The sequence below is a fragment of the Excalfactoria chinensis genome, chromosome 2, assembly GCF_039878825.1.
Source record: "Excalfactoria chinensis isolate bCotChi1 chromosome 2, bCotChi1.hap2, whole genome shotgun sequence".
Classification (NCBI taxonomy): domain Eukaryota; kingdom Metazoa; phylum Chordata; class Aves; order Galliformes; family Phasianidae; genus Excalfactoria; species Excalfactoria chinensis.
Genome location: NC_092826.1, coordinates 46,247,658 through 46,271,861, shown reverse-complemented (window position 1 = coordinate 46,271,861; position 24,204 = coordinate 46,247,658). Strand labels below are relative to the sequence as shown.

The following is a 24,204-nucleotide window of genomic DNA, read 5'->3' as shown; positions in this document are numbered from 1 at the left end:
AACTTCTCAAGAAGGGAAGTAAACTGGCAAAATAAAGTTGAAAATGGCTCCTGAAGTAGTAGCATTAGATAGTACTTAGTTTTCTGGTCTAGACTTGTAAAGCTCTTTTGGCTACAGTTGAACAGTGACTAGACTGTTAAATAATGGTTTTTCTTTTTCTTTTTTTTTTTTTACTATAGGTATTACAGACTAAGTGAGCTTGTGGAACATGTGTTCCCATTGCTTAATAAAGAACAGAGTTCTGCATTTCCGTGCCCAGAATTTAGCTCCTTTTGCTACTGGAGAGATCCTCTTCCTGACCTTAACATGGAAGACCTGGCCTGAAAAATGCTTGTCACCTAGAAATGGAATTTCGTATTCAGCTACTCGACTTCAGTTTAAATGTGAAGAACTTTCTTAATGAAGATGCTAATTTATATACTGGTACCATAAGTCTTAGTAATGGAATCACTTTAACTCCGTTGGTTTAAGACGAAGAAAATGCAAAGCTGCTGTCCAATTTTTTGTGGGCTTTTGATTACTTCTTTTCTTGTCTGTCTGTTTCTTTATTGCCTGTCTTTGTATACCTGTTCTAAGGCACTTGAGATGGGTCTGTCATTGATGGCCATGGTACCCAAGTGCTTCATGGCAACTCAATGCTGAGTGACTTTGCATTTTCATCAGTCAGACCTTATTGTAAGCATAGACCTTTTTGTATTAGTCTTAATAGTATATTTTCTAAAACAAAGCCAAAAAGTATACGGAAACTGCCAAATAGAATGTCAGACCTATTAATAAAAACCATGGTCTAATGTTCAGATGGGCAATTAGACCTTTTTGCAGAGGATCCAGAACCGAAGACAGTGTGCTCTTTCTCCACTAAAATACAGAAAATGTGTGGCCATTACTAGGCTGATAGTGTGAAGACACAGAATTCATCTTTCAGTGTAAATATGCCTTCTGTCACATGTGCGATGCTGTTCTTGTACAGCTCATACTCTAACTAACTCTGCTGCTTTTTATTTTTTAATATGCAATGCTTAAGCTATTTCATAAGCTTGTTAAAATGAAAGCTGTTGTCAGATACTTGTATGGCTTTTGTTGCTTTCAGGCTGCACTATTTCATGTTAAATTTTACATCAAGAGAAATCTTGAACATTTCTCTAAGAGCTGGGGAGCTGGCATTTTGATTTCACTTTCATCATGGAGGTGTGTGTGTGTGTGTGTGTTTGTGTGTGCTATGTAGGCCAGTAAAAAGTATGTTCAGATTATATTCAGGGAATTGTTGTACTAAAAAAAAAAGTATTTAATTTTTTAATTATCTACTGCAGGTCTTTTCAGAATTCTGTATTGCAGATCGTCACTAGCTGAAAGGAACTGTGGCTCAATAGTGAGATTCCAGGTATAAGAATGGTTAAATGCTGCAGAGCAGAATAAAACCTTTTTTTTTTCCTTTTTGTTTATTCACAAACATTGTGCTGGTCATTCCTCAGGTTCAGATCAGAGCCTGAGAACAAACTGCATTCCAAGTCTAGTGTTTATCAGCTGTGAAAGCCGCTAATTAATTTTTCTTTCCAAAAAATACTTGAAAACAAGAGAAAAGTGGTTCTGCTTTTTAAGTGGAGTTAGTACATTTAACCTCCGTAGGACAAGTCTGTGGTGAGAATTATGTGCTCCTAGTCCTGAGGGCTTAGTGCCTTCAGCCATTTAAACTTCAGTCCCAAACTTAATGTGAGTGCTGTCTTTTCTCACACTTTTTAAGCAAGAAGTTGCTGAGGATCCTGCCAGGTTCTGGAGCCAAGCTCTCACCTTTGCCACTGGGAGTTGTGTAAAGAAGGTCATCTCTAGAAGGTACTTGTATGGCTACTGCTGCAGTGCCTACCCAGGGCTGCTTCTGAGAGGTACTTGGCTTGGCCAGGCCCTTCTGTTCCAACTTACTTGGTGTGGGTGTAGGAGATGATCTCTGTTATGCTAAATGCAGAAGTGCATTTAGGGATTTTTACCCCACCCACAGAAACGTTGTCTTCATCAAGCTGAGTAGTCATAACATAGCATTCTCGTGTAACACCAGCCTAATGCTGGACTGTGAATTGCATGGGAGCAGTTATTTTCAGATTGCTATATAAATCAAATTTCCTTTTATTTTCTTATAAAATTCCAGTATATTCCTGTGACTGTAAAGCATTAGAAAGGAAAGGGGGTCGGGGGGCAGGATCCACATTGAAGTTCTCTGTCAGAATGGGGTTATGAGGATGGGAATGAAAATACACCTGACTGTCACTGTGTGCTATGTGTGTTAACTGACTTGAAGGGCATCCTTATACAATGAGAACAATACATTCAGTGACTGTTTCAGCAAATTCTTGCTCCTGCCATCAACCTACTGAGTGTTTAAGCGGATTTCACAGGATTCAACTGAAAGCATATTTTGCTCTACTGCATTATTTTATTTGCACTATGTCGGAAGCTTGCAAACATCATTCCATGAATCTTCTCCTTTTTTAAACTTTTATTCCCTGGATTTCTGTAGAAACTTAGATTTTCATGATCACCAAGTGCTTTGAGAATGAACAGGATTTGATCTTTTAAGTCACTTACATACCTTAAGATATATAAGAATCCATGTAATATTTTAATTGCAAGTTGCAGTACTCTGTGTGAAGATTCTATTTTTCATGAAGATGATGAAAACTGCCTCTGCTAAAGCAGTCCTTTGTGGAAGTCAGAGTCTTACATACCATCCCTGGCTTGTTCTTGGTGGCCTTGATGTTACATAAGTTTGGGGGAGGGGGGAACGCTTTTAGAAAAACATGATTTATCTGCAGTGGGATTCAAACTGTGCAGGTTGTTACCAAGGTTTGGCTGCGTCTTTGTTCATTCTTACTTTGGTTATTATTATTAGCTTTTTATTCTTAAATTCTGTTCATCTTTCTGGTTTGGTAAGAAGAGAAACTTGATTTTGAGATCAGCAGTGAGAATTAATGTATCAAACGTATTGCCAAATGCATACGCTTCCAGACAATGTGAATATGGATGTGGCTACAGTGAGCTCCTCATTCTGCTGACCTGTTGTTTTGCAGTATAGGGATGTCCAAAAAGTTGCTTACTTTTTGCTTTTCAATCTCTCTAACAGCTGCCCTTTTTGGTTTCTGGTGATATGTAAAAGTGTTCTTGAGTATTCCTGGTACAAGTAAGGTTGGTTGATTTGGTTTTTGTTTTGTTTTTAATTTGACTCATATGCAAAGCTTTGTTCAGCTTGTTCTAACCCTCCTTAGGTACAGCATATGAGTTACTGTACCGGTCATTGCATACCTATATAGTTTGGAGTACTGGACACTTCACTGACAAGGAAAGACATCTCATTACTACCAAACTGTAGGCTTGTACTGCAAAATTAATATGAAGGGGGGGAACATATAGAGCCTGCACTAGCCTGTCCTTTGTTACCTTAGTTGAGAGAAGTGGCCTGAAATCGGGTTTGAAAACAAGTTGTGCTATACTTAAAACTGGCGCAAGTAAGATATTCTTTCTATGAAAGAGGAACTTTCTAAGTGTATGTGTGTGTCAGCACATACACCTCCCCATTAAGACTGTGTTGTTGAAGATGCAGATCCACTTAGCGTTGGAACCATCTCAAAAGCTGAGTCGGTGATACCTATCCGGGAACATATAAAGGAGCACTGCGATTCAGAACTTGGTAGTGACTCGGACGTTACCCATTGCTTTGATGATTTAAAGATCAGTAACTTAAGTGGTTCACATTTCTGGATTAATTTATTTTTTACTGTTCAAAGCATGCTTGTGGTTCAAGAGGTTGGACTTAACCCCTGACAGTATCCAACTGCATGTGCAATATGGCTCGTGTATCCTCAGCTTCCTGTCCTTCTTTGTTTTATGTTTCAACTGGAAAGGTTTTAACGCTTGTGTCATCTTACTTATGGAACTTCTGAAGCAAACACTGAACCTGCTTATGGTAAAGACAAAAATAAATGAGAGTTCCTGTTAATATCTCATACAAGTCTTCCAGAAAATACTGTCGTATAAATAAGAGTTGTTTAAATGGCTTTAATGCGAATTGATAATGAAATGTCAAAAATATGCGATGGATTTGAGAAGCCTTTAAAGTGTCACTTTTGCCTAAAGTAGTGTTAGTTTCCAGAGTTGAATCCTGTTGAATAGAACGGAATTGTTTGGGATTTTTTTTTGTTTTTTGGTTTTTTTTTACAGTGTTAATTATTTCCAGATGAAAGTTACATTTGGGTTCTTCTCGAGAATAGAAAAACTCTTTAATAGTTTGTTTCATTTTTACGTTGAAGATGTGGAATATCTGATTATTCAGGCAACCCAATCGCTAATAAGGTGGCGTGTTTAAAGCTGTCAAATCTGTGACCGTACCAATAGTGGTTTTTGTTAAGACTGGATTCTCTTGGGTGCAGTAACCCACACTGAAGTGCAATGCATATTGATGTTGAGAACAATGTTATCACAATAAACAACCTTAAACTCACTTTTTTCTTCAGTTTGTACTTAGGAATTCTATTTTCGTATCACTAATTTAGTGAATGTTGGCTTATTTGAATTGCATTTATATTTACATTTAGAGTTGCTCTACTAAGGACAAGGATACATTTGCTTTCTTGTGCTTCGTTAACTTCTGGAGTATTTATACAGCTGACAAATTATTGCTGTAATCAGACTCACATGTCTGCCAATATCAATGTTTGCTTATAACTATAATGAAAGTAAATGCATTATTAATGTCAGGTAACAGATGCGCCGTAATCGTAGATACATCCTGGGAACACACAAGCTGCCTTGAAGAAAATCCAGCCACTATGTAGCATAAGCATTCATAAATCTGCCCTAATTTGGAGTTTTATCCTAATTCTGTCCCAGCTAACTTTTTCCTTTCAAGGCAAAGTATTGTCTTCCAAGACAGCTGTTTAATTTGCTTGAGGTAATTATTGTGAGATCATCTTGGAAAAGGGGATCTCAAGCTTTTGGTAGAAACTCACCCTTCCTGGCCTCTTGCTCTTGTGGGTAAACGCAGCTGACTAGCAGTCTAACAGAGCATCCAACCATTTCAGTCAGAATTAAATGTATGACAGATCTCCATCAAAGTGCGAATCACTGATCAAGTGTTATCTCTTGCACTGCTGTTGCCAGAGCACACTATCTCTCTTCTGCCCAGACAGAGCTTAGTGCTCGTTTTATCTCCTGCTCAGTGGCAGAATCCCCATATGTATTTGTGGTGCCCTGTGATTCTGCTCATGCACAGAAACCTCTTCACATCTGGGTGCTTCACAACACTGCCCATCTTTCACACATGGCTTTCAGTTCTCATGCGAGCAACAATGCCAGTGCAAGCAGTGAAAAGGTGGACATGTCCTGTGTATGGCAGATGTTCACATTTGTTGCAGAAGTATTTTCTGGTCTTGTATTGTTTTTCCTGTAGCTGACAGTAAGTGAGCCTGTTCTCGGTGGGTGGGTTGTTCTGTCTGTGAGAACAGTCTTAGGTACGTAAAGAGTTAGAGGCCTCCACTACTTCTAGCTCTGCTGTAAGCTCCTGTAGGGTGCTGGGCAACTTATCACTGTGCTTTGAGGAGCTTAGGGGCTGGCAAGGAGCCTCACCAATGGCTTGCTGGAGTCCCAAGGGAAGGTGGTTGCGTGGCCTGTGAAGTGGCAGGCCTGGCCTCCTCCCTGTGAGAGGGGAAGGTGGCGAGAAGGGGAGGCTGCAGCAGGGTTGTGTCTGGAAATTCCATAGCTGTTCCTTCGTCTTCCAGTGCCTGCATCCAGCATGTGAGGGCTCAATGTTGTTACATAGTGTCTGCTCCACTCTTCCTTCCCAGCTGGGCTTCTGTGTGTGAGTTAACCTTTGCTTTTCCCACAGTCACACAGCGAAGGGGAAGGCAGGCATGCGGCCCTAACCGTGTTCTGGTGGTTTTCAAGAACTGTGTGGGCAAGGGCACACTTTCTCACATTGTCATTCTGTTAGTACACCGAGAGCCCTGGAGGAGGCCATCTGTGCACCATTCGAGCCAGATATAACGAACTGTATGTTGGGATAACTGCAAGCGCCACTGAGCCACCTCTTCCTGAGTGCTACAGAATCTTGGCCTGTCGGGAATTATACCTGGAAGAGTTCTGACTGAAACATCACTTTATGCTGCTGAAGCCCACTTTCAGCAGCTGTCACCTGCAGGTAACCAGCAAAGAGATCTGAGGCTCTTCTCGGTTTCTGCCTGCTCAGTTACTCTCTTCCACCCCTTTCCTTACTGTTTTTCCTTCTTCCTACCTGTCCGTATTTTGTCCTGACTTCTTATAAAACTTACTCTCCCCAAACCATTTGGAGATTAACTGAAATAGCCAGAAACAAGGGCAGCTCAGAACTGTGTTGGCAGAACTTCTGTACTACCGCAAAACTGGTACCAGTGCCCGACACTAAATTAAATATATGCATGCAAACTTGACTAAGAAACCAGAACCTGAAGTACTAAAGGTGGTGGAGAGCAAGAATTTCAGCTTACAACAGTACTACGTTCACCGGAAAGCAAAGGAACATCAACATCACAAAGTAGGCAGGCTTTATTTGGACATGGCAGCAGTTGGTTTCCACTGAACAGTTTTATTCCTATTCCTGGGTTATCAGTTTTTGTACACCCGTGTTTGTATGTATACATATGCACACAAAGCATGCACTCAAATGAGCTGTTCTTTGCTGAAGAAAAAAATAGTACTTTTCTAATACAATCAAGATAGCAAAATGCATAAATGCCAAAACCTGCTTATGTATGAGCATGTTCTAAGGTGTCCTTTGGAGTCTCTCATGTACAAAGGATTGGCAGAGCTGTTATTTCACACCTTATCTCAAGTCTGCAGGAGAGCTGGCTTGACTGCAAGTCTGCCTCGTGCTGACAGGACACAGCCCAGCTGATCCTCTGCACTCTGCACCGTTATCTCAGAGCAACTTGGAACCAAAGCGTAGCTGCTGGTCAAGGCTCAAGGAAGCAAATGTTCCTTCCATCCCCAGGCTGACGGTGTGACAGCGTTTGTGGTTTTGGTGTAACATATCCATATCCACTACCACACTGTGCCGTGAGGACTTAGTTAGCAAATACAATGCTCCTGAATCATAGAATAGCCTGAGTTGGAAGGGACCCATTATGATCATTGAGTCCAACTCCTCAGGAAGCATCCCCTGGAAGCAATTTGCTCCTGATACAGATCTCCAGCTTACAGCTGAGTTGCTTTTTGTGTGCTCCTCGTGCCTTTGGGCCTTTTCAAGCTCTAGTGAGGGCTTGGCATGCACTTTGTTTCAAGTTGCCTTCCGTGCCTTCTACTTACAGTTGTGCTTCTTTCTTTGGCTGTTTGTAGTGGTTCTGGAATAGCTGGTTATCCTCATCAGGCTGATCAGATGCTCCATCAGTAGAACTGCGCAGAACTGCTGCAAGTAACCTGTGGTACACTGAATGGCCATAAGGTGGGATGCTGTAGAAAATCCTCACTACTCTGAATGGTTGTAATGTCTGTCTCCTAAGTCTTAACAGCAAATTAAAATAATGAGGTAGTTTCATACGTTTTGTGGTGAAAATTTGCCTTCTTGCTTTGCTCCAAGCTTGCCTATGATTTCTTGCAATTACTGGTTTGTTTGGCTCTCTGCTGCCTTTCCCATCTGCTCTAGGATGCAGTGAGTTTGGCCGGAGCAGAGGTACGTTCTCTTGGCTGTCAGCTTGCTGGTCTGTCCTGTTCTGATAGGAAACAGGAGCACAGGGGACAACAGATAGTTTTGCTTGATTTGCCAAAGAATCTTGCCTTAATATTTTAATCAAGTTCTGACTGAAGCAGCAGCTGGATCTCTGATTCTCCCATTCATACCTTATAGCATTTCAATCTTCCCAGCTGGGCTGATATTATGCCCTGAAAGCTCTGAGAAGATAGTGAATGGGAAACTATCCCTAAAAGCACTATAAGGTGTTCTCAAAATACATCCCCGAGAGCCACTCCCGCTTTGCTATAGTTTAGAAAATGCTTTACAGCTGCATATGAAAACTGGTCGTGTTGCACTGTATGGGATCACTCTCAGATCCCAGGTGCAAGGAGGAGGTTCCTGGCAGTAGACATCGCTGTGCCATGAGGGCGCTGTGCTCAGGAGGATGTGTGTGCTGGAGGTAGCAGCCTGGAGGAGCAGTTAGGTGAGAATCAGGTGATGAATCCTACACAACTCCAGTGCTAAACTTTCACCGCTGATTCTTAAAAATATTCCTCGCTTGGAGGAGAAAAAGCAAATACTGAAGAGGTGGTGTTTGCCAGCTGGGACTCCCCAGGCACTCAGCTCGCTTTGTTTGTTTCCATGAGTCATTTTTAGAACAGGCACCAAAATGCAACAATACTGAGTCACACAGAGACAGCAGCCAACTTCTTAGAGCACACAGCTTTCTTGAGGAGAGTAGAAAACATCCTAAAAGGAAAAACGCCTCTATGGCTTTCGTATATAATAAGAATTGAATCAGAATATACATATACAGTTGATGTAACTGGCTTTCAGAAAGACAAAAAAGAAATCTTTCCAGTCAATTTCCCTTCAATTTTGAGACCTAGAAGGTGTGGGAGAACGGTGGGCTGTTGATTTAGGACAAAGGAAAAGACCATCTTGAACAGGCAAGCATTTGCTAACTGCATACTAATGGCTCTGGCACAAACCAGGACAAGCTGAGAGTAGGGAAAGAGGCTGGCTCCAGTCCCCAGTCTGCCAAGTGTGCCAGGTGCCTTTGGCTGCTGCCCACAGCTGCTTCTGCACCAGCAGCCTTCCTGCTATAGAACACATCCAGCCCTACCTCCTTCTTAGCAGCGACACCCCAACTGCTGAAAATTAGGTGCCAAGAGACCTTCCTCATCCACATGCTTTAAAAATCTGCTGGCCATTTCCTTCCTGTGCTCCTTCCTATCTGCAAAAGCACTGACGCAGAGCTCCTGTGGGGATACAGCTTTTTCAGTCTGCTTTTCTCAAAGGCAGCTCAACTTCCAGGATGTGATCATTTGTTGTGGGACAGCCCCATCTCATCGCCTGGAAACAGTGTTATTGGGGAGTATCTATTCCAAAACTATGCAGTGAAGGCAAGGGTTCATTTGACCTCCTCCTTAGATGGGAAAGGCTTCAGCTGAGGGTTTAAAGCAGAAGGAGTTCTTCCTTCACGTAAAGGGATTATCTGGTCTGTGCTATGAGAAGCCGTTCTGGATTTGGAAGAAGGAAAATGTACTACACAAATCACTGTGATGATAAATACAACTCTAGGCAGGATGAATAGACTATGAAAAGACAATCTACTTACTTACACAACATATAGATGGCAGTGAATAGTCTTGCCCTTACCAAAGCAAGGGTAAGATTTTTTTTCCAGCCATAGAGGAGCTCAAAATGTTAACTGCAAAGAGACAACACACCATTTTTCTTGCCTTCACTGAGAAGCGGCTGATAGGAGAAAGAAAACGTTGCACTGAATGGGCTTAAGCTAAGAGGAAAGTTGCTCCACCCATAGCAACTGATGCTGAATGGTGAAACAAGCTGACTTGAAGCAGGAGGCTGCTAAAGCAAAGTCAGTGCCACTGGCACGTTGTTTGTACATTGGACTGGCTAAAAAAGTCTGTTTTCCCATATCACCTGTTTTTCCTCTGGCCTATCTTTTACAGTGCAACAAAGAAGAAAAATAACTTTCGTAACGCAAATACTGTAAGGAGTTCAAGAAAACAGCACTGTGAAAAGTTTTTAAGTTAAGTTTTCACCCACCCAGTGAAAAGCTGGGGCAAGGGATGTTCCTCCTTGCACAGTGCCGGAGTCACTCATCCCCTCTCTAAGCTTTGCACTTGGTCCTTCAGGGGGAGAAAAAAGAACCTGATGCAAACATTGATCTGCTTTGCACCACCATGGTTAGCGATTGCTTTTTGCTTTGTGAGAATGTACTGACACAACGTATTACTCAAGAACACGAGGACTAGGAAGTCATCGATGGTGTCCTGTAGAATCTCACTTTCTTGTCCCTGCTTTACTGAAAGCACAAAAATAGCTGACTGCAGCTGTAAACTTCAGCTAGGATGTAAACTCTGCTACACTTGGGATGCTGGCAGAGATAAACTGGGGATACAACTGAAAAGGGTATTTAATAGGGGATAAGAGCACAGTGGAGAAGTATCTACTCAGAATGCAACTGTTGTTTAACAGCTGTTCTGTCTGTACAGGTAAACAAGGACTTGTGAAAAGAACCAGTTTGGCTACAGAACCAGGTCTGCTGAAGCTATCTCTGGTAACTGGGGACAAGGAAAAGGTTTCATTATAGACAAACTCATCACTGAAATCAAATATATAAACTGAATATATTAAAGCTTTGAATTTTATTACACAATTTCTTCGGAATATCTTACCCTTCTCTCCTGTTTGATGGTGGACCTAAACTTGGGAAATAGAAGGATAGAGGAGAACGCCACTGAACGTGGAATACATTTCGTCAGAGTCTGTGTAGGCCAGTTTGCCTCCTGTTACAACGACATTTACTTCATCTCCTGCTTTGAGGTGAAGAACGAGGTGGAACGTTCCAGGACCACCACAGGTCCGTTTCCCCGAGTAGGGTTTGTGGTATTCTAGCAGTTCCCTTCTGTACCCAGCCGTGTGCAGCTGAGCAACGCTTGCATTGGAGACAGAAAGCACTGCTTCAACGTACTCATCCCTCTCTGGAGCCAGCACTGCCGTGATCAGGTAGCGCCCTTCATATGGTGATGTGAAAATGCCTGTGGGAGAGAGACAGGCTGAGCTTGTCTGAGTTGGTCAACACAGAGAAGCCCAAGCACTCTATGCACAATGACAAACACAAAGCAACATGAGTTGCCCATTGCTGACACAGATAACTGTGATAGGATCAGCTCAGGCAGCTGACCAACTGGAAGCAGCTACAAAGGTGAAGGGGAGTGTTGAGCTACAGGAATCTTCCATTACCATTCATTTTAAAACTTCCAAGCTCAACATGCAGAAAGTGCCAACACCACGGGGATGTGCACTTCAGACTCAAGTCTGTTCTTTGGCTGTTACCTGTACTGGGGTTGTAATAATCCCCATCATTCACAAGCACTTTGTTGAAGTGAACCACACCAACATCACTGGAGAAAGGCTTCTGCGTCAGCCCGGCTGAAAAGGACACCAGAGAGGCCGCAGCAGCAGCAGGTCCTAAAATGGGTAAGAACAAGACTTAGTTCAGGACAACAAAGCCTTTTCCTGTAATGGTTTATAACCCTGTGAGTCTGTTCCCACAGGTACCCAACTCAGCCCATCCCTTGAGGGATGCCAGAATTAGCAGACTACGTACTGCTGGCCCAGGCCCCAGGTGCCTCACCATAAAAAAAAGACATTAACTGAGTTCTGTAACACTTCCCCCTTGGCCACAGCCTCCCAGCTCTGGCTGAGGAGTCAGAAAACTGGCATTGCCTATGAGTTGTTTTTCCTTCTAAGGAAGAGGTACGTGGCTCATAAATGCTGCAAGTGGAAATCCTGCCCTACCTGAATTCAGCAAGACTCTGCCATAAAATTTCCATGGGATTCAGGCTGCCCCTGGACATCTCTGCTCTACATCACCATCACAGTGGCAACTGAAGTGCTGAAGGTCTATAGCTCGTGCCAGCTTTCCTAGTTAAGTTGAGAAGCTGCATACAGCTCTGATCTCCTCTGCTAAAGAGGCATGAAAACATCTACAAAAGTAACAAGTATTCTAGCAAACAGAACTGTCACTGGGGCTCTTCTCTTCTTCTTTTGGGGGTTTGTGTTGAGGGACATGGTTTAGTGAGAGCTATTGGTAACAGGTGAATGGTTGGACTGGATTATCTTTTAGGTCTTTTCCAACCTTGGTGATTCTGTGATTCTATGTTTTTTCACTCTATAACGTTACTCTTTTCTCAGCAGATCAAACAGACACATAAGTATTTCACAATGGCTATCATCTGTTTACAGCTAAACAGTGCAGTTAGACTCACGACTGATTGCTGAAATGTCAAATGACAACTCGGACAAAATTTTGCTTTCAAGCAGACTGACTTAAAGACAAGTCTTAAGTGATCACCAATCTGTCCTGTTTTAGTTCCCTTCCCTCTACACGTTGACCCTAAGCAGGAACACAGCCAGCAGTGGTCAGCTCTTGTTGCTGTGATCAGACAAGTAGTGGTAAGTAACGAATACACTTAGAGCAGCCAAGTGGAACTTCTTCTCTTCTTCCCTATTCAGATTAGGATCCATGCCATCTCTGTGCTGTACCAGCCCTTGCTCCTTGCTCTGCCTCCCTTAAAATAAGTATTTGTTTCCTCTTTCTCTCAATTTCACAGTGCCCATCAGCAACCAATGACACAACCATTCAGTTCAATACAAAAGAAGTGACAAATCTAAAATGAGAATATACCAATGCTGTGCTAGACTTTTTTTTTTTTCTTTCTTCTTTTTTTCTGAGTAACTTGGCATGGACACAGGGGAACTTAAGGGAAGGAGATGCAAATAACCACCAGCAGTTCCCTTTGGGGCTATTAACCAGATGCCACATGTAGATTGGAAATCTCCTCATTCAGTACTTTGCCTGCTTTGTGAGCATGAGACAGAAGCCCTTTTAGCTGCCAGTGCACGTGCAGGAGCTCCTTTGAACTGAGATGAAGTTGTTTGAAAGGACCCAAATGAATTGCAGGAAGTCTACTTAAGGAGCTCCTGCAAGTTCCAGCACTTTAAAATGACTTTCTACTCTCAGATTACTCTGATACTCAAACCAGCTATTAATGTACATCAACTAACTTCTTACCAACTGACTGGGACAGGTTCCTCTCACCTATAGCCACACAGTACAGATGGCACAAACTCTGCAACCTGCCTGCAAACGCTGTGCTGCAACTCACAGCAGCTACGTACCATCCGGATGGGGAAGTGATTCCTGTCCTGGCTCACCACAGCTTCCTTTAGGTTTGCACTGACAGTAACTGCTTGAATAGACTTTAGATTATGCTGCTGAAGTTGCTGCAGATCTGCAGCCTTGTTCTTTTGAGCCATCAGCTCAGTTTTATGAGTACTGGTCTAAAGAAGAAATCTTAAATGCCTCTAAATATCCTGTAGATTAGTTTAAAGGTTGTGGGTGCCCCATCCCTGCAGGCATTCAAGGACAGGCTGGATGTAGCTCTGGGCAGACTGGTCTAGTGGTTGGTGATCCTGCACACAGCAGGGGGGTTGAAACTACATTATCTTTGGGGTCCTTTCCAACCCAGGACATTCTATGATTCTATGATTTCCAGCTGGAGCTGTGCCTGTTTGAAGCTTTCACAAGTCCCTACCAATATCTCTCAGCCTTACGGAGAAGTGAACCAACCTCCCACACATCCCCACCTGCAAACACTTTTCCTCACACAGAGATCAGTTTCTCCAGGCAAGATCTGGGCTTGGAACCTCCATGCTCTCATTGAAGCTAGTGATGTGGGATTACAAAGAAATCAGGAAGAAAAGCTACAAAGCATTTGAAAGCTAGGAATCACATACACCGTCCTCATGAAGAAACAGCTGGACAGAGAAAAAGCTTCACAAAAGATTCACAAGGCCTGTGAGCTCTGCTAAAGTCACCTGTTTCTGAAACGGTTCATAAGTCACAATAGGAAAATTTCTCCTCAGAAAGAGCGGTGCTGCAGTGGCACAGGCTGCCCAGGGAGGTGGTGCAGTCACTGACCCTGGAGGTGCTCAATAACCGTGTGGCTGTGGCACTGAGGGATGTGGTCAGTGGGCATGGTGGGGATGGGCTGATGGTAGGACTGGGTGATCTTAGTGGTCTTTCCCAACCTTAGTGATTCTATAATTCATTCAATGTGCTATGAAGACACGACTACTTTGCCTCAGAATCTGTCCACACCAGCCCTTTCTGTTCTTATTGCTCCTGCTTTACAAATCTCAGCCAGGAAAGGTTTGCCCTGCAACTGACCTACTGTTCCTTGCACAAATATCTGTCCTCTACCCAGGCCTTGAAGTCTGCTTCTTTGAATTATGCTGTTTCTTCATACAAGCAGAGACAAAACACAACCACTGGTGCAATGCCTTCCACTGCACTGAATCATTAATGTGTTAATAACCAGAATTTGTTCCCAGTCAAACAATCAAAAAACAGAGCTAAGTAAGAGAATCCATTACAAGCACAGAAGGAGAATTCATGTATTCAATAAACTTTTTCGAGGAGCACCTGCAGCAACACAAACCTTCCATCACAATAAACCTCATGATTTTATATTTGAAACATGTCCCATAGCTTTACTGTCAAAAGTCAGATGGAGATGGCTCAGTATCAGACATGTGAAAAGAATCAAAAGCCCGAACCAACATTCATCTGCATATATTCAGCAGTGTTCATACAGCAGTAGGGTTCACTAGCTCAGCAGTTTTTGGTACTACACAGCACAATAATCAGAGAATCATTAAAGCTGGAACAGATCTCTAAGATCATGTTGTCCAACCATCCACCTATCACCTACTGCCACTGACCATCTCCATCCACATCCACACAGTTCTTGAACACCTCCAGGGCCAGTGACTGCATCACCACTCTTGCTGAGATGAAACTTTTCTTAATATCCAACCTGAACCTCCTGTAAAGCTTCTCTGAGAGAAGCAGTCACCCTTCATTGCAGCAGCAGGGTTGAGGGCACTACCAACAATGCGAACCAGAGAGTAATGAAGGCAGTTTGTGCTTCCAGTGACATTTTTTCACCATGACCCTCCGTATGCTGATCAGTGTGTCCAAATCCTCTTCTCGGCTCTGTCTTTGCCAAGTTTTGTGACTGGGGATCTTCAAGCACTGTTTTACTGGCTCCCAGGCCATTCATCAGCCAGTCTATAACCTCTGCCACTGCAACTGTCAGTAAAGAAGAGTTCTCATGGCCCTAAAAGTGCCATGCTTCAATATCTGCCGATGATATGTTATTTTCAATAACAGTCGATTCAACGCTTTTTGTAGTGGAAGAGATTAAGAGGATGAACTTTGGTCCTGGTACTTTTGTCATGAACTCTTTGCTCAGAAATAGAAATGAAAGGGAATGAGAAACAAGGGACTACTTAGAAGGCCAATTTAATAATAATGGTTTCTGCTTTAGGAATTATAGGACCTTGCTCAGGGTCATGATTTAGTGAAGGGCTGGTAGAGTTAGGGTAGTATGGTTATGTTGTGGTTGGACTCCATGATCTTTTAAAGGTCTTTTCCAACCTGAGCAATTCTATGATTCTGCGATTCTATAGTACAGGGTTTGATCTTTGTTCAAACTACAATTTCAGCATCATATAACGTAGAAGACTGACAAAGAGGTCACCAACTGTGGTCCTACTTGAATTAGGTATAAAAGACTCCTCAGTGTCTTACCTAAGTTCTTCCTCCAATAAACCCCAAATCTTCCCTTTCTCAGCTGTTAATTTCTATAACTCTGTCAACTGCTGTGTTCTGCCCCAAAGAGCTCTCTGTCACTGCTATTTATAAGCACTCCCCATCCATATGATTGCGGTCAGTGGGTGTAAATGCCCCAACTCCAATAAGTAAAATAGCTCTTTGTGCCACATCACATTTGTACCGCACCATGCTAACTGCTTTCTATGACCTTACCTGACCTCATGGTTTGCAGGGCATTTTGGGTGAAGTGTGTCTTATACTGAGATAGTCTTCAGAGGCATAGATAGGAAAAATAACTCCTTGGTTGAGCCTGCCTCTCTGTAGATCTCAGGGTGATACCCTTTGTTGCAACACGTTCTACCAGGCAGCTATCATGCACACCAGCTACTCCACCCTGCCCTTCTAACATTTTTAACGTGCACAAGTTCATCCGGTTTTAGCATAAACCTATTAAAATACTGCTGCCTATAACTGCAGAAGATTGTATAAAGAAGAATAAACCCCCAGGAAGTCCATTTATCACAGAAATCTAGGCATTTATACTGACTTTGCTGGCATCAAGATAAATGAGCTTTTCTTCACTTCACATCCTTTTCCAGAAGCCTTATCTGCTGCTGCTTGTTCTTGCCAACTGCAATCCTCAAGATTGCTTCAAGGCTCTGATAGACTTTTAATTAGAAAGGATAAACATCAGAATTATGACATCGACATTTCACAGCTCTTCTTGTCAGTCCCCAGATCAGTCTTCATAAAGCGCACCTGTGATTTTGTTAAGGCTACTAAGCCAAAACCCGAAGTTAGGATTTTGGATGCCATCGAGCCCTAATTCATTATCTATTTCTGATACTTCCTTAAACAAACTTAGATGAAATCACTCTTTGTGAAGGAAGGGTGGGAATATTCACTTGGAATATTCACAGGATATCATTCACAAGGCTTTGATAATACCTGGGGTATGAGGCTGTAGGGCAGGTGGCACCCCATCAACGTATTTATTAAGGCCAACTAGCATCTCCCACACAAAGGTAACACACCTGTTTATCATGCAAATCCATCAGTGAATTATGATATGAACAATTATAATAAAGCCGCATCCAACCCAGAAAACTGCATTTTACATCTTCTTAGGTGGTGGTGAACAGAGGGAGCACTCCTGCTTTCACTAATGTCAGGGACGTGTTGTCATCTTTTCAACAAAGGCAGAAACTCCCATTAATGCTTGGGGAGAGTAAAAATGTGTCCGATTTTCCTCAACATCGTTTTATTCTCCCAGCCACAACTCTCTACAGTCTGAAATAAACCTGTGTACAGAACTTCTAGGAAACAACGGTCTTACCTTGCGAGTCTGTGGTTGGAGGAGATAACTTTGGATATCCTGAAAAACAAAAGCAGTATGAGTTGCGTGGTATGTAACTGAGTACATCGTGACAAAGAATCTCTGCATTCATCTAAAAAGATATCCTCTGTTACCATAAAATAGCCTACTGAAATAGTTAACAAACAGCATCTCCTACAAAACGCTCAGATAATAATCGCGCTGGGGTGGTTGTGGCAAAGAAAACTGAATTCTTATTCTGATGCACTATAAGCACTGTCGGAAGAAAAAGTTAAGTTTCCCTAGTAGCAAATGCTGCTATATTCACCTAGAATTTTACCTCAGCCCTGCTGACATCATGCTCTGCACAGCCCTGGCAAAGGCAACAAAACTGGCTCTCACCTGGTGCTCCAGCGTACCCCTCTGCAATGGGCATGGTGCTCTGCCCAGCCTGACCGTCGACGCTCCTCAGCCGGCCTCTCCCTGACATCAGCACTGTGCCAGGAGGTCCGGCCTCCCCAGTTTCCAGGATGATCCCAGTCGTGCCAGGCAGGAATGGAGTTAGGGCTGAGCCAGGCAGCGCCGGGCGTGCAGGCCTGGGCTGCGGAGGCTGCAGTGGGGGCCGGTGCCGTGGGGGCTGGATCCTGGGCCTGGAAGGCAGCAGCGGTGTGCCAGGCTGGGGCTGCAGTGGAGGTCTCGGTGGCACTGCCTGCTGTGGTGCTTCTGGTTGCCCTTAGGAACATTCAAAGAAGAAAATAACTGAGAATTATTTGCCCAAAACAGAATTGCTGCATGCACGTTGATGGAAATATTTCAAAATTAAATGGGACTCAACTCAACTCGAGACCAAATTCCCCTCAGACACTAAGCCATGTGGACAAAACTCCACACCACTCTTGAAATGCTACAGACTTCCACAGCCTGTGCCACAGGGATGGGAAAAGCAACAGTCAAAGCAACCTGTGAACACCCCCATTAGTCCAGCTAGTCAACTTCCTGCACCAAGCTGGCCCGTATTTTACAGCTGCCTCCCACCAGCGCTTTCATCTCCGCTTTGTGCTCTTCCTCCTTCCTTCCCGTCAATCCCCCCTGCTCACATCTCTTCCTTCTACTCCGCACTCAAACAGCACCCAGCACAGAGCAGTCTTGTTCATATCCAAGCCTTGAGCATTACCATGAAAAAAAATATTCCACTGAAGAGTAAATGGACACTGGCTGAAGGATTTTTTTTTCCTCTCCTTTGAAAAGCAATGAATTAATAATTCCAAGTACTCTCATTACTAATAATTTCTAACAACAAAGGCAGAACCCCAGGATATTAACTTGCCCAAAATGCCTTTATTGTTTAAAAAGAAGAGATACCATTAAGAGAGTTTTCCAGCAGGGCAGCCAATGCATATGACATCAGGGCTGACACAGTTACATTTGAGATCTGTTCCAGTTCTAAATCCTTTATAGGAATTATGATGTATTCATATAAATGAAGTCTTAGATTAAAAGATACGAGATCCTCTGAAGTGTGAAGCTGAATTATATCTACATTAAGAATGGTATTAACAAAAAAAAAAAGTTCCTGCCTAAATGCACATTTCAGCACAGTAAAAACGTTGTAACTATATTGATATTGTATATTAGCATGAGTTCTCTGCCCTAAATTTAAACTAAAAGAGGAGAGATTTCGGCTGTATGTTAGGAAGGAATTCCTTATTCAGAGGTTGGTGAGGCGCTGGCACAGCTGCCCAGAGAAGCTGTGGTGCCCCATCCCTGGAGATGCTCAAGGCCAGGTTGGATGGGACCCTGGGCAGCTGAGCTGCTGGGGGGCAGCCCTGCCCACAGCATGGGGTGGGACTGTGTGGGCTTTGAGGTCCTTTCCAACCCAAACCGTTCTGTGATTCTATGATCTTCATTTGTGATACAAAGCTAACAGTTAATGCTGTCCCTCACTGACGTAATGCAGAGAGCACAGTCTGTTTCTTAGACTGTAAGTTCAGCGGATGATATTTAGCTGTTATTTTTCAAACACTTCTACAGGGACAATCGTCAGAGGAATTGCAGTTCAGGTCAAATAACGGTATCCAAAGCAAACTACAAGCAGCTGGCTATAAGACTACACTTCCATCCACCAAAAAGTCTCATGAATCTGTATGAAAAGCCAGCAGCAAAAAAGAAACCGCTGACTTTAACGCTACTTTTAGTTTCACAACATTTGAAGAGTAATCGTGTCTGCACAGAAGCACAGACCACAAGAGAAGCTCTTCTGCAAGGACTTCCACTATAAGAGGAGGAGCTGGGAGCAGCAACCATTTTATTTTGGACAAACCACGGCTGGATTGCATTACCTTGGCAAATACATCATATACAGTCATTTATGTGCTTGGAGCAGATCACCACCTGCCATCACCTTGTTTAATGCTAACAGAACAAAGTTATGCAATCTTCACCAGAAACCCAAACTAATACCATATGCTTCTGGCCTCTGGGTCTCTATGTGCAGCCATTCTCTAACACAGTGTCTTAGTTTGGGCTCTGAATTCAAAACATCTGAATAATAAAAAAAAAAAAATCTGAAGAAAATACAGCAACACTCTTAAATTCAGTGATAAGAGTTGAAGTTGCATTCCTTCTGATGTATCCTTGCCTTACCACCCTCAACAACTGTATTAGTAATGAGTTGTTTCTGTTCTGGTCCTTCTGAAGTCGAATGATATCACTTGAATGCTACGATACATTGGCAAACAGCACAGAAGAAATTTAGCACTGATCTACAGCCAGAACTGAAAACCTTCTTTCCAACTAGCAGAGGTATCAGAGAGGATCCTGCAGTCACACTGACCGTGAAAGTAGAAATTGTTAAAGCTGTGCCCAGCTCCCATAATGGGGTTCCCAAACTGCTTCCCAAGAAGGCTCCTTTGCCAAAATCTTTCTGGACCTCCAATTATCAAAATTTACCCAGACTGCTGTGCTAGACAGTATTATTTTAATTGGAAACATTTGAGGATCAACAGATGAACCCTTGAGAGGCCAGAGGCAGCCTGAAGCAGAACCAGACACCCAGGTTACTCGCACTTCCAAGCTCTAACAGCTGGGCCTCTCCCTGGGTGCTTAAAACCCAGAGATGGATGCAGAGAAAAGCTCTGCTCTGAAACAGAATTATACTATGGCAGCCCAGATAAGCTAAGGTTTTTTAATGCCTTATAATGTTGTAATAGAGGTTGAGACCAGATTTTACTAAGAATATCCAAGAATTACAAACCTCTTCTACTCCTCCTAACTTCCGCCTTTAGTAGAAGAGAACTTAGAAGCAATAATAATAATTAGTACTTAATACAAGAGCTTCTCACCTCAGAAGGAATTTTGTGTCAAGTACTGCAATGCATTTGGTCTTAATCAAACACTCAGAACAAACATGTCTAGCACAAGCTTTCAAGTCTTTGCCTGGGGGTGGGAGAAGCATTCTTCCCTGCTGAAATTACTTTGGATCTTTCCTGAATAAACTTTTCCATGCACACAAGCACGCTCTCAGTTATGCATCAGATCTTTCCCGACCACCACCAGCTCCAACAACCTATGAGGTTTTCTATCAGTGCCTTTTCTTCAGATTTAGGGCCAGACACAGAAACTGGCCTCTTTCCTGCTGCTCCCTCACCACCTGAACACATTCTGCCCTCTGAAGGCACCAACTGCATCCAGGAATTAATACTCCAGCAGGACTGGACAACCCCAAACATGGCACCTCTATCTCAATTTTGACACAGTAATTCGCCTTATGTCAAATTTACCTCATATGTACACAGAGTTAAAAACAAGAGGCATCTCCTGCACTATACAACCAACTGAAAAGTGAAATTTCAGAATAACATATACTTCCTATATTCTTTTTCTCGTGAAAACATGAAACCAACTTTCTTTGGTAAACTTTGACTCTTTGAAGAAACACTGCTGAAATTTTAGGCAAGAACTGCAGAGGGGCGTGACTGGCATCTGGCAAGGTCTCTAAACCATCATGGCTAGGTTCACTGACCTACATAAGTCACCATTTCATGGTAATATGAGCCAAAGAGGATTTGCCTCTGCTTCTCAACCACTCTAATGCAAACTTGAAACTCACTGGGAAGGTACATTAAGCTAACAAGTTGGACAACTAACAGAATTGGCTGAGGTATGGAAACATTGCCAGTGGTGGCATAAGCATGTTTCCAACTTGCCAACTACACAGTGGGAATGCAAACTTCTGGCAGGGCTACAAAGTGTTAAATTGCCACATCAAAATACACCAGAGCTTGTTTGTGAAAGCTGTATATGAAAGAGTTGATGCTGAGTTATAATTAATAACACATGTTGTGGAAAAAACTTACAGGGGATCTTTCTTATCATAAATTTAAATTCCTTTGTCTTCAGTTTTCTCAGCTTACCCTTAAATTCCCCTTGAGGAATCAACCGGGAGATTCTCACACATAATCTCATACATGCACACATACAAAAATAAAGCTGAATAACATTAACTGGAATAGCACCCACAGACAATTATTAACTGTAACTCATTTTCAATTCACTATCTATAAAGATTACTTTTTCTTCTCCCTTTATTCTGGCTTAAAGTACACATGAAAGCACATGGTTCTTTTTTTTAAGAATGCCTTTAAAAAGCAGTCTAATTTTCTATGGTGCTCTAAAACAAAGAGTCAAAATTGCAGTTGTTGTAAAAACAAAGCAGAAATGGTGCAATATTAATTTTTTCCTCCTTTCTTTAGTTACTCTATATGTGATTCGGAAAAGAAGGCCTGTTAAAAGCAAATAAAACAGCATTTAAAAAGCAGGAAAACTTACTTGTGTTAGACTGCGATTTCAGCATGCCTTCCATGTCTGTGGTGATTTTAGAGACCTGACTATAAAACCGCTGGACGGAATTTTTGAGGCCAGAAATATCTTTGGAATGAGTTGATATAGTTCCATTCATTTCACGTATGCAGTTCCATAAGCTGCTCACGTGCTTATCTAGACCTTCTTTTATCTTCTGCAAGCTACCTGAGACAGAGTCCAGCTTGCCACAAACCTTTTCAACACGCGAGACTCTGCTCTCAACATCTGCAACACCATCCTGCACACCATGGTTCTTTTCTTCACACTTGCTACGATCATTGAGGATTTGGTCATTTAATTGTTCTAGTCTCTCTCTCACTTCGCTGCAGCAATTATCACTAGGATGAATGGTTTGATTTGCAAACGTCTTCTGCATTTGATCAATCTTCCGGTAGACGCCTCTTTGTGTTTTTCTACAGGTAGAGTTGACCCCCAGAAGTTGTTCCTTGCAACTATTCAAGCCATCTTGAATATTCTTCACATCTTTATCCATGACATTTAGACTATACCGGAGTACACGCAAATCTCTCTGTATTTTCTGGTTGTCACGCTGGTTACCCTTAATTAAGTTCATTTTCTCATTAAGAGAGCTATTTAAAAATTGCAGAAGAGCAGAATTGTTCTCTGTTTTCATAAGCAAGTGACTGTAATTGTTATTACAATTTTCTATGTCCTTCTGAAGGTTCTCCGTACCTTGTGGTGCAGACTGACATTTCTGCCCACAGAGGCGTTCAAGGGACAGCAGTTTGTTCTTCATGAGATTCATCTCTGCCGTGAATTGCTCGTTTGCAAACCCAGTGTCACTGGGCATGAAAGGCACAGGATTCATGTACATCCCGTCTGGGTCTGTGGTATTAGCCATCTCTAAAATAGTGCCACCTAGTCTATCTTCTAATGCCCGCAGCTTTTGGTCAAACAAGTCTCTCAGTTCATCTGCCTCAACGGCTATAGTGTTTCGGAGAGTTTCCTCAACGTAAAAGCAGTGCTCTTCAGCATTTCGCTCAGTGATGTTCATTCTTGCATCTAGCTCCTCCAGCCTCTCGCCAAACATGTCTTCCAAATCCGGTGTTGACAATCGACTGATTTCATTATCTATTCTCACGTTCAAGATCCTGTGTGCTTCTACAACTCTGTCAAGCTTCTTATTTAAGTCTTTAATCTGCTGGTCCAAGTCATTTCCCTCACCCTCCTTGCAACAACTGGAATGGTTTGATGGAATCTGCGTACGGAGAGAATTAATTTCTTTCTTCAAGTCATTTTCTTTGCCTCTTATAACATCCATTATACCTAAACAGTTATTGTCGTTGTCGTCACACTGCTGCTGGATATCCTGTAGTTTGTATTCACAAGAGTTCTTCAGATCTGCCATTTTCTTCTCAAATCCTTCCAGTAATTCCTGTCTGAGGGACTCAAATTTTGAGTCTATGTATTCCCGATATATATTGTCACTAGGCATTGTTATTGTTGGTCCCTGTGCTGCCTCCTGCAGTTGTTTTAATTGTCCTTCATAGCCTTTTACTTTACCATTCAGTTCCTCCAGCTTATCATTCCTGTTCTTCAAGGCCTCTTTGACCTCGGCCAGCTCAGACTTCAGATCTTCCACTTCAAAATCAAGAAAAGGGTCTTTCTGATCTTTATTGCTGAGGAGTCCAGGCAGATGAATACTGTCTGTTTCGCCGCTAACCGCACTATCAGGCTCCGGGCGATCATAAAGGTTGTTCAGCCAAGTTACCAACATCTTACTGGCATCTTCTTGAACAGTCAGCTTTAGGTTTTCATTCACACGTGCCAAGGAGGACTGAAGCTCTATCACCGATCGCGTAAGTCTAAACAATTCTTCCTCAAAAAACTGCATTTTCTTCTCATGCGGTGGAGGTTCTGGCACTTCTGTTGGTTCAGCGTCTGTTTCAAAGAAATAACAGACAAAGTCTGTATATAAGTTTTCCTAGCGGTGTCTGTTTCAGTCAACTGAAAACAATCGTACTTTTGCTGAAGACCAAATGATGATCTAAAACGCAGTGTTCATTCCTTTCCCTATCTGTTCCTTCAGTAGTTCATTATTAAAATCTTACCAAATAATTTCAAACTAGCAGTTTTAGAACACCGACCAATTCCTGCCAGGGTACTATTTGTTAAATAAATTACCAAGCAGAAAATATACTAAATATTTAGAAGTCTTATTTTTAAAGAACGTATATAATCTACAGAAATAGTTTAAAGTCATGTATTCAAACCACTTCATTCAACTACATAAAAAGTGCCACTGGAAATCTGATTAAGTGATATATGTGACATTAATCTCCTATGATGCTGTGAAAAAGTCCTTTGGAAGAAAACGCCTTTTCTTAATGGTGAAAGCCATAATACTACAGTAAGAACACTCCTCTTACCCTTTAAGAACATAGCATCTTATACAAACATTGTTCATTCTTCAAGGTATTTTTTCAGCATTTGAGGCTTGTAATTCCCTTACCCATTAGTATTAAGGCAAGTAATTTAATATTAATCTGTAAAAGCTGCTCAAACCCTTGAACAAACAGAGCACTGAGAAACTGCTAGGAAGAGTTACCGAGTATTAAAATTAGTACGTTCTTTTTTGTTTAAATAGCAACTCCCCTCAAATAT

General features: G+C 42.3%; 2 protein-coding genes across 5 annotated transcripts in view; one reads left to right on the top strand and one right to left on the bottom strand.

The window, feature by feature from the left end:
* The window catches only part of LPIN2 (lipin 2), a 38,577-nt gene extending 34,097 nt beyond the window's left edge, over positions 1-4,480 (top strand). Inside the window, exon 20 of the mRNA XM_072327677.1 lies at positions 180-4,480. Within this exon, the coding sequence (XP_072183778.1) occupies positions 180-324 (145 nt within the window). The 3' untranslated portion in view covers positions 325-4,480. The remainder of the gene's footprint in view (positions 1-179) is intronic.
* A 2,104-nt stretch (positions 4,481-6,584) lies between these two features.
* The window catches only part of EMILIN2 (elastin microfibril interfacer 2), a 31,069-nt gene continuing 13,449 nt past the window's right edge, over positions 6,585-24,204 (bottom strand). The window contains exons 4-9 of one of the 4 annotated variants that reach the window (XR_011902941.1): positions 21,547-23,481; positions 17,122-17,451; positions 16,741-16,779; positions 11,057-11,191; positions 7,556-10,758; positions 6,585-7,444 (exon numbers count right to left, since the gene is read on the bottom strand). Coding sequence is in view for 3 of the 4 variants with exons in the window: in XM_072330352.1 (XP_072186453.1) it covers positions 10,421-10,758; positions 11,057-11,191; positions 16,741-16,779; positions 17,122-17,451; positions 21,547-23,481 (2,777 nt within the window). In the remaining variant the exon portion in view is untranslated. Of the gene's footprint in view, positions 10,759-11,056; positions 11,192-16,740; positions 16,780-17,121; positions 17,452-21,546; positions 23,482-24,204 lie in introns of all 4 variants that reach the window. The other 3 variants (XM_072330352.1, XM_072330353.1, XM_072330351.1) reach the window with 3 other exon arrangements.